At 38.5% G+C, this 10,244-nt stretch overlaps 1 protein-coding gene across 2 annotated transcripts; it reads left to right on the top strand.

The window, feature by feature from the left end:
• The first annotated feature begins 581 nt into the window (after positions 1–581).
• Positions 582–9,482, top strand: slc25a38b (solute carrier family 25 member 38b). Of its 2 annotated transcripts, XM_056267012.1 has the most exons (10): positions 582–872; positions 1,249–1,330; positions 1,497–1,622; positions 2,671–2,744; positions 4,809–4,933; positions 6,092–6,176; positions 6,860–7,039; positions 7,134–7,302; positions 7,402–7,568; positions 8,825–9,482. In XM_056267012.1, exons 4-10 carry the CDS (start codon positions 2,694–2,696, stop codon positions 8,945–8,947), a joined length of 900 nt encoding a protein of 299 aa, XP_056122987.1. In that variant the 5' UTR covers positions 582–872; positions 1,249–1,330; positions 1,497–1,622; positions 2,671–2,693; the 3' UTR covers positions 8,948–9,482. The 2 variants fall into 2 exon arrangements, with proteins under 2 accessions (XP_056122987.1, XP_056122988.1); XM_056267013.1 differs by lacking the exon at positions 2,671–2,744 and having other exon boundaries at positions 585–872.
• Positions 9,483–10,244: the final 762 nt, after the last annotated feature.

The following is a 10,244-nucleotide window of genomic DNA, read 5'->3' as shown; positions in this document are numbered from 1 at the left end:
ATATTTAGACTAAAAGTCAACCAATAAATACAAATACAGTAATAAAGTTCAGTCTGGTAATATTAGAGGGCAAACTATTTAAAATCTCTATTTTAACCAACTTTAATTCCAAAATGATGCATAATTCAGTTTTGTTAAATATATTACAAATAAGAGATCAAAGCATTGTTAAAGGGATAGTTCACCCAAAAGTGAAAATTCTGTCATCTATACCCCATCAAGTTGTTCCAAACCTGCATGAATTCATTTCTTCTGCTGAACACAATATTTGGAAGAATATGGGTAATTAAACCACTAACTTCCCGGCCTATGGGGAGAAAAAACTTTGGAAGTCAGTGGGGCCCATCAACGGTTTAATTACCCATATTCTTCAAAATATCTTTTGTGTTCAGCTGCAGAAGAAATTCATACAGGCTTGTTGGAACAACTAAAATGATGACAATGTTTTTATTTGGTTGAACTATCCCTTTCAATGAGTCACTTTGTCAGAGATGGGAACACACATACCTCAATGTTCCAGTGGGAGGCATCGCGGATCACGCATCAAGTGTCTCTACTAGCCGGAGCACGTGTGACACCGGCACCGCTGGAATAATCAAGCTGAAACCGGTTCTTGCCCGTTGTTCTGGAGTGGAGACTACGCAAACATTACGCAGGAGTTACGCAAACAACGCAGAACTTTCTTGCGCGAGGCGTACAGCGTAGCTTCAAACTCACAGATCACGGTCTCCGCGGAGCAATGTGATATTGAAAACTTGTGTAACCTACGCACTCCTGCTGTTTCACCTGCAGTTTAGCAGCCCTGTAACATGTTTTGATTGCTTGAAAGGAAATTACGCAGTTTTAGACATCGAAAAACAGAACAATTGAATGTAAGTTAAAGTTTGTTGATTATGATGGAGTGAACGGGGACTGTTAGCATTACCGGCTAACTGATAGAAATCAGCTGACGTGTGTTGCACCAGCATATTTCCAATATTTTCGTTGTGTTTATTGTCAGTTTTGTATTTTACGAAGAAAACAGCATAGGATGCGTTGTTAGCCGTTGCCGACTGTTTGAAACGCGTTATGTTTGGTCAGAAGAATTAGCATTAGCTTTCACTCCGATCTGACTTCGTAGTTTGTTTTAATTTGACATTTATTTCTGTGGTGTGTGGCACATTTCTACATGTTTATGTAAGATTTCAGTAATGAAATGGTGGTTTCTCTGTCTAAATTCGTCGGCCATCTCCTTTGCACTGTTGACAGCCGTGTAGAGTGACAGAAAGAGCGAGAATCATGATGAAGATCAGTCCTCATTCACTGTTTCTCTTCGGTCCTTAACAGACAGGTAAATATGAAATAGAACTTAAATCTGTCTGACAGCCTCTTATTTTATTTAGATGCTTTAATGCATTTTTGATTCTGTCTTGATTATGTGCTTGGTTTTGTGTGAAATTAGCAGTGGTTATTTAATTATTCAGGTTGGGTATTAAATTAATTTCTCCTTCATGCAGTCTGGAATCTTTGACGTGTAAGAAGACATCACGACGGCCATAGAAGAGATAAAAAGGAGGGAGTTGAGCTCTTCCTCTGTGCAAGCTTCATCATCCTCCTCTTCATCCGCAATGGAGCTTGCCCTGGTGAGTTTGTGGTATTGCTGTGTGCTTTAATGTAAATTTCTTCTGCTGAAGTTAAATGTGAAATGTTGAATGTCTGTAACCTGACAGTTGATTCAGCAGGCTTTTTAATACTTCAATGTCATGCTTTTCTAATATAATCTACATTACAGATTGATTGCATTACATTAACGTCTGCTTTAATGTGTGACATTCTATTCAGGAGAGAATAGTGGTTGATCAAAATGTTTTTTTTTAGGGCAGTCAAGAATTCAGGTGTTTTTCTATGCAATTTGCAATGATACAAAAAGAAACCCCTACATTTCTGAAAAAATGTAACATTTATTTGACACAATATTAACTTCGAATTTACTGAAATATTTGAAAACATAACATTTGCATATTACATCAAGAAGGCAGTGGTATTGAAACTGATGCTAGCAGAAGAAACTTCCACTTGTGTTAGCTGATCAACAGTCACCGGCTGATGCTGATGAATTCAAAATGTCCAAATAATTGGTCTGACTGACATATCAGTGTTTCACTAGGAGATAAAAGCAATCAGTTTTTTTTCTTATTTGTAATTGGAGGCCCGAGATAGTGTGTGTATGTTATGATGATACTGTTTTCACAGCACATATTCCATTTTATGTGCAACTGTCATATAAAGATCTGAAGGTCATTTTTGTTTATGTGCAATTCTTCTGAACCTATGTTGGAATATTAGGATACAGCATCCAATAAATGACCCACATTTTCTGTCACATCCACACAAGCACACGCTAACGCACATATACATATGCCTTTGGCAACTGTATGACTCACGCTGTGCTGAAAGCACTTGATCCGGTGGAGAGGAACACAAACGAGGAGAGTGAAACCACGGATGTGCGTTTAGGTGTAAAGGGGTGAGTGTGGAACGGCAGCGCTGAGAACGGCAGGCATGGAGGCTTGTGGATTAAGCCGCTGAATCTCCTGCTGCTGGTGGGAGGGGGTTAAAGAGCGATTTCTGGGTATTGTGTGTGAGAGGAGAGAGATGGAGGCTTACTTTGTCATGTGCTGTTAACGGCAGCAGTAAGAGTGTGATAAAGAGAGATGCAAGAGAAAAAGGACCCTCAGCCCAAATCTGCCAGCAGCCTGGGAAAGGTAGGGCAGATTAGTCAGTGGCTCACTGTATGTTTCTCTAGTCAGTGTTTGTGTGTTTTTGTGTATCTCTGCGCAGCTGTGTGTGCAATGCATCTTCCCATCACTCGTGTCTTGCTGTTTTCGTGCTTCAAGATAGTCAACCTGGCCAGCAAGGTCGCGGGGCACAAACTAGACAGTATGGCTACCACCGGTGAAAGAAGGGTGTTGAAGAAAGGTTTAGCTATCACTAAAGATACGTCACATCCCTTACACCGGGCATATGAGATGTTGCCATCACGGAGAAGGTTTAGGCTACCTTATTTCCAGACAAATCGAGCCAGTAAGTCATTCATTCCAACTAGCATCACTCTGATGAACAAGATGTTACCTGCAGGACAGCACTTTAAATAGCACTATTTAGCACTTTAATAGCACTAATAGCACTTTAAACAGGTTTTTTTTGAGTCTTCTGTCCTGATGCTGTGTACGTGTAGTGGAGTGGCGGGGATGAGAGAGGGGGGTGGTTGGGGTGTGGGAAATTCTGTGTACTCTGTATTGTGTCATGTAAAATTGTCGTTGTATGAATGTATCAGACGTGCTGTAGAGGCAGAACAATTTTCCGAGAGGACAAATAAACATAATCTAATCTAATTCTAAAATGAATCTCAGCACTCCGAATAGCCTGTCGGCAGAGCTCGAGTCTTCATGGGCATATCAGTATGTGTGTGATGATGCTGACAGTGTCAGTGTGTGATTGTGCATCTGTGTTGGATGTGATTCTCTGTGGTCAATCTGTTTTGAAGTGAATTTTCTGTGTATTGCGTGGTCATGCACACTTTTAAAGAGTTTTCATTTGGGTACATGTACATGCAAATGACACTGTATTGTAAGGTTTGGCGTACATGCAGGGCACCAAATGTAGAATGGATATTCAGCGTGTGAGAATATGTGAATATCCTTTTATCTGGGGTGTCGGTGTTGGTCACTGTGGTATTTTTAGTGTTCCTGCAGTAGATGGTGACTTTTGTGTTGTTAAAATTGCAGTTTTTGTACCCAAGCTTGTTAAAGGGGGCATAACATGAAAAACAGGGTTTTCTAGTTCTTTTGAAATAAAACTTTAACAGTGCAAAGCTCCATCCCTTGTCCACACAGTACATGAAAACCAAGCTACAAAAATATGTTGTTCGTTATCAGGAATCGTCATGGTTACGATGACATCACAGCCATGAGCAAATTAGCATAACCGCCCATATGAAATCCAATAATGTTTTCCCCTTGCAAATTCCATGTTTTTTTGTTGTTTTTTTCTTATTTAATTTTAATGTATTAATTACATTTTAATAATCAAAAACAAAACGTGTAATCAATTGAATTGACAGTTTAAGGAATATTTTTAAATGTAATGGTGAAATGAAAATATTAAAATTCCTTTTTCCTTTTGTCAAATTAAGTGCTGCATAAGTTTATTATAAACAACAGTATATTTATAATTTCAATACATTCTGTCATAATTTCAAGTTAAACCAAACCTTTACTTTGTTCTTTTGTTGTGAAGATCTTTGAGTATTTGTGTTGTTTTTGCCATGATACTTTTGAGTAATTAATCCAAAAATTGCCAATTGGCATACCTTAAATTCCTTTTTTATGCCTATATTCCAAGATTCTTCACGTGTTTTCCACATAGCGGAAATCACAGGGCCCTATTTACATATGAATGCTTGCTTGGTATTCAGGAACTTGGTGCTCATTAAAGAACAACATTTTAAATTGTGTAGTTAGACATATTTCATTTTTAATTTGGTGCAATAAATACTGACTAACAAACATTACAAGTGGACTAAAAGGAAAATAAAATGGTGTTTGTGTTGAATATGGCCCCTTTAAAGTGCTTCCTGAATTATATTCTCTTAAACTGTTGTTTCATCATCATGATCTTTCTATTCGTCTCACAATTATTTGTCGTCTCCTCTGCTGTCACCCCACATTTTATATCCATCCATTCATACTCTTATCTAGCTTTAACCTTTGTCTCCTCCTTCAGTCCTTGTTTTCTCAAATTCTGTCTTTCTTGGTTTGTTCTCTCAGGCTCATCCTGCCCTGAAGGCCTTCATGTGCGGCTCTCTCAGTGGCACCTGCTCCACTCTGCTGTTCCAGCCGTTGGATCTGGTGAAGACCAGACTGCAGACCCTGCAGAACAACATGCACCCGGGGTGAGACGCCACTAACCGACAGGCCTGCTGTGACCCGCGCTGATCATGTCTATAAGCCTGCGGTTATGCTGCTGTCCTTGTGTCTTAATCTTTGTCTGGTATTAGGTGTCAGTGCTGGGTTTCATGACTTGATTGGCAGATAATAAACATGTCCTGCACAGTTAAAATGCATAATCATTAGGGATCTTCCGATTTTTGCTGCCGATACAGAATACAGATTTCTTGTCATCATGATCGGCCGATCCCGATCATTCAAGCTGTATATGTAAGCTCTCTGTTGACTCCTTACACCCTGAAGGCATTTCACATCTAAGGGGCATACTTTAAAGTAGTGGCTTACAACTCTACAAAAGATCTACAAGATCTACGCATCATGGTATGTTGTGTGTGTAGGCTCGTTTGAATCGAGACACCCTGTTCTAAATAAAGACGATTTACGATGGTTTACTAATGTAGCAAAGCACAATGTTGCAGAAAAGCCTGTCTGTTCGGTTCGGTTCGTGAGATTGGCCACATTTAGGAACTACCGATTGTGTCATAGAATGTGATTATCAGCCAATACCGATCTGTGCCAGATCGATCGGAGCATTCCCTTTCTGTTGTCATTCTGACTAGGGGTAATTAGCATGTCATAGATTATTACATAGATAATGACTTTAGACTTTGCAAGGGAAGCACGGTTATAGCCAAGTTTTGTCCCGTACTAATAATTAATAATTAATTAGTAATGTTTGCTAAGGCATGCATAAAGTTGAACAAAAGGGTTTGGGATACATAGCAGCGCACCAAAAACATTACCAACCATATAGCAGTACCCTAGCAACTCCATAGCAACGCACTAAAAACTAGTCAGAGCACTTTACCAACCACATAACACCCTAGCAACCAACAGTGAGGTTTTAGCCTGTGTTTTTTGGTAAGATGCATGTTGAGTGTCATTGTGTCTGTGTTTATATAACTGTGGCCTCTCTGTGTATGCTGTGTGGGAGTGTCATGTGCTCTATTATTAAACTGTCTGCCTCTCTCAGCTTTGCAGAGAATAACATGGTCCCCATGTCAAATTGTTTAAGATTTTTGGCTCCTTCTGTCTGTTTTCACCCATCTTTGTCTCTCTGCCCGTGTCTGTTTTGATCATTTTTATTTCTGTCTTTGTCTCAGTGCTCCTAAAGTGGGGATGATTACAGTGTTTTTAAACGTGATCCGCACAGAGAAGCTGTTTGGCCTGTGGAAGGGGGTTTCACCGGTAAGTCTACTGTGTTGGCTGATTTCTCCATTTCCTTTGATCCATTGCTCTCACTGTTTGACCTCACAACAGCACCAGTGCTCTGATCTCAGACATGTCCTGTTCTTCATTTGTCAGAGTAGACCGAGTGTTTTCATGGCAATCGTTTAGTGCTTGTCGAACCCGACTAAATGAATTCAATGCGCACGTTTTCATTATGCAAAACTGTTTGTCTCTGAGTCTCTTTTGAACTTTACTAATTGAATGTGCGTGTGCCACTCAAACAATCATCTAAATCAGACTACTTTACTGTTTGGTGATCATTCAACATCAAAACATGGTTACAGTATATCAAACCAATTTGTCAGAGGTGAATATATGCAGGTTAAAAAGTGTTTTAGGTTCTTCTCATCGTGTAAGAACATGTTATCACTTCGAGAGAAAATAAAATATATTACAGATGACTGTATTATATACCAAAAATAATGCTGTATGAACCATTTATGTTAAATATGTTCTGAAAAATCTACAGAGTCTGGAAAATTATGGAAGTTTGAAATGAAAAATGTGTAGGAACCCTGATTATTACATGTATGGATTAGAAGTACACTTTCTTGGCACCGGTTTTGTTTTTATATATCAATGAATATATTTTTTTTCTAATCAATGAAGACTCACTGTTTCTCTCTTTATGTGTCCTGCAGTCGTTCATGCGCTGTATCCCTGGTGTAGGGATCTACTTCAGCACATTTTACTCGCTGAAGCAGCATTACTTCGAGGATGGGTCTCCGAGCGCTGGGGAGGCGGTGTTGCTCGGGGGAGGGGCTCGTTGTGTGGCAGGGGTGGCCATGCTGCCCATCACAGTCATTAAGACTCGCTTTGAGGTGAGGACCATTACTGACACACTGCATATACATTGAAAATGCATGTTTTCAGGTGTATCTGTGTGTTTATTCACCATTGCATGTTTTATTTTAGAGTGGGCGGTACAATTACGTGAGCGTAGCCGGAGCTCTTAAAAGTGTGTGTCAGAACGAAGGTCCCAGGGCTCTTTACTCCGGGCTCACGGCGACTCTGCTCAGAGATGCCCCGTTCTCTGGCATCTATGTCATGTTCTATAGCCAGGCCAAAAAGGCTTTACCACAGGGTAAGCCTCTGATCAAATGAAAATGTGTGAAAGTGAAAATGATGTTGTTATCTGAGGATGTGGGATTGTTTAATAATGTCTGCTCTCTCTTTCACTCAGAGATCAGCTCTTCATCCTTTGTCCCGCTGGTTAATTTTGGCTGTGGTGTGGTGGCTGGTATTTTGGCCTCTCTAGCCACTCAGCCAGCGGATGTGATCAAAACCCACATGCAAGTCAGCCCCGCATTGTATCGCAAGACCAGTGATGCTGTACGCCACGTTTATGCTGTAAGCATTGTGTTACTAGGGGTGGGCGATATGACCAAATTCTTATTTCAGGATACAAGAAATGTTATTATTATTTATTATAACGATATCATGATATAGTTATTATGTGTTATCTTATCTCATTTCTGTTATTTAAAATAAGAAAAATTAAGCAAATTACAAACAATAAGACAAATGCAATATAACAAAAATATGAATAAAACAAATTAAGTTTTTCAGGGACAATAGGTTTATTTAACATGTAGTTAGAATTAGTATAGACATTTAATAATCAAAAATGTAAAAACAAAATTTTGCATAGTCTTCCTTGTATGAATTAAATATACATTTATTTATACACCGCTCTTTGTATTCTCATTTACAGTATGCATTTCATCAATCTGAAGTGTCAATAGTGCTATATTTACACCCCACGATATAGCAAAATCTCTAACATTGTAACGATACATCGTCATACCGACCAGCCCTACATGCGACCAAACATATTTATTGACCTTTGAAAATCTCTTCAAATATAAAGAAAAGTCAGATACAAAATGTTATTTTAAACACAGCATGAAATCAGTTCCCTAAAATACACCATTCAAAAGTTGGGGGTCTGTAAGATTTTTTTTTAAAGAAATTAATACTTTTATTCAGCAAGGATGCATTAAATCAGAAGTGTCAGTAAAGACTTTATATTGCTACAAAAAATTATATTTGAAAAAATAAAAGCTGTTCTTTTCTACTCATCAAAGAATCCTGAAAACAAATGTAGCACGGTTTCCACAAAAATATTAAGCAGCACCGTTTTCAACATTGATAATAATCAGAATTGTTTCTTGAGCAGCAAATCAGCACATTATAATGATTTCTGAAGGATCATGTGACGCTGAAAATTCATCTTTACATCATAGGAATAAATTACATTTTAAAAATATATTTAAATAGGAAATGGTTATTTTAAATTGTATTTCACATTTATCAAACGAATGCAGCCGTGGTGTACATAAAAAAGATCTTTTGAAATGTTCCTGGTGCAAGAATCATGATATTCTAAAATAGAAAAATGCAACTGAAATATAGTATGAAATCAGAACACATCCTATCCAGTTTCCACTTTTCATTATCCAGTCAAATCTTCATTGATACAATTAAGTCCCATTTTTCTTGACTTTGTCGCATTACAGAATGTGTTCTGAATGTTGTTTTGTGTTTTTACAAGTCACAGGTTTGTTAAAGTAACCTCCCTTTCATTCTTTTCTCTGTTGTTTTAGAAGCATGGCTTGAGCGGGTTCTTTCGGGGGGCGGTTCCTCGTTCTCTGAGGAGAACCCTGATGGCTGCCATGGCCTGGACTGTGTACGAGCAGCTGATGGCACACATGGGCCTGAAGTCCTAAAGACACCTGACGCACTTTTTTTGTAGACTTTTCAAACACTGGCAAAAGATGGCGTTCTGTCATCCTCGAAGAGTTGATCAAATTGAAAGCAGCTAGTGTTGGCTGAGGTACCGGTAATAGAAGGCTTGTGTGTATGTGTTTGTGTTTTAAGTGTAGTGTGTCTTTACCCCATGACACCTCTGACAGTGACATTCCTAAATTGCCACATTGTCAGCTTGTCTGCCTTGTTGATGCCTGCGCACTGAAGAATACCAATGAGAGACAGACTGCTAAATCATGTCCCGTCAGCTCACATGAAATCACTCATGAGAGAATCCTCCTCACTAACCAATGAACTCAATATACCACATGACCGTGTCATTAAAAAGTGCCCACCATTGCAGGTCTTTTGGAAATGCACAACTCTGTGTCTGAGACCATTAAGCCTAGTCCACTTTTAGTCGAGGATGAAGCAAGCGGGTGTCCGAGACATGTTGACCTAATGTTTCAGTGCTCCGACAATCAGACCGAATTACTCTAGAGCTGAGAAACTGAACTGACTGTGTCATCAACGTACTCCGTTCCGACTAATAATTGCACGTCTATATGCGATGATTTGTGCTGTTCTACTGATCTGCTGTGTTATATGACTGGATGGATTTATCAGTGCATTTCAGTACACTGGGTTCTTTATTTTCTTGTACACTCACTGCTGGGCACAGAGAAAGCCAGGATTTGGATTGAATGAGACTAAGATTTAGACCTGGAGAAATACTTAATATTTAAGATGGAAACAAGTATAGTTCCTGAGAAAATGATGTTTGAAGTGGAAAGGCAGTGAGAAATTATCATACTTAATTTATTGTGTTTGCAAATGTGTTGTCGGGCGATTTTAATTTACGTTTTGTTGTATTGAGGTATTGTGTAATAACTGCTGTAAGATGCCATAGTATCATCAGTGGTGCTCGGTGTGAACACAACTTTTTAATGTTAATTCTACATGATCCAAAGGGTGAATTTTAGGAAATCTGCCACGAACATGTCTGTGGTTGTTCACCCTTAACAAAGGGAGAACCAATAAAAAGTTTAAAGAAAATGAAGCTTGTTAGAACTATTAGGATTTTTTGGTACTGTGACATTATTTTCATTGCAATTAGGCACATTTCCTTCCCAAATTATCACTTATGTGATTTAAAAAAAAAAAAAATTAATATCTATTATATTTACTGTATATACTTATTTTGTACACTATGGTAGTCTTTGTTGTACTGCCTTTAATAGAAGTTTTTTTTTATCCTCCAAATTTTAAATCATCATA

The sequence above is a fragment of the Rhinichthys klamathensis genome, unplaced genomic scaffold (genome assembly GCF_029890125.1).
Source record: "Rhinichthys klamathensis goyatoka isolate OS25496 unplaced genomic scaffold, OSU_Roscu_1.1 h1tg000254l_1, whole genome shotgun sequence".
Taxonomy (NCBI): Eukaryota; Metazoa; Chordata; class Actinopteri; order Cypriniformes; family Leuciscidae; genus Rhinichthys; species Rhinichthys klamathensis.
Note: the sequence above shows the minus strand (reverse complement) of the source record. Positions and strands in the feature narration are given on the sequence as shown.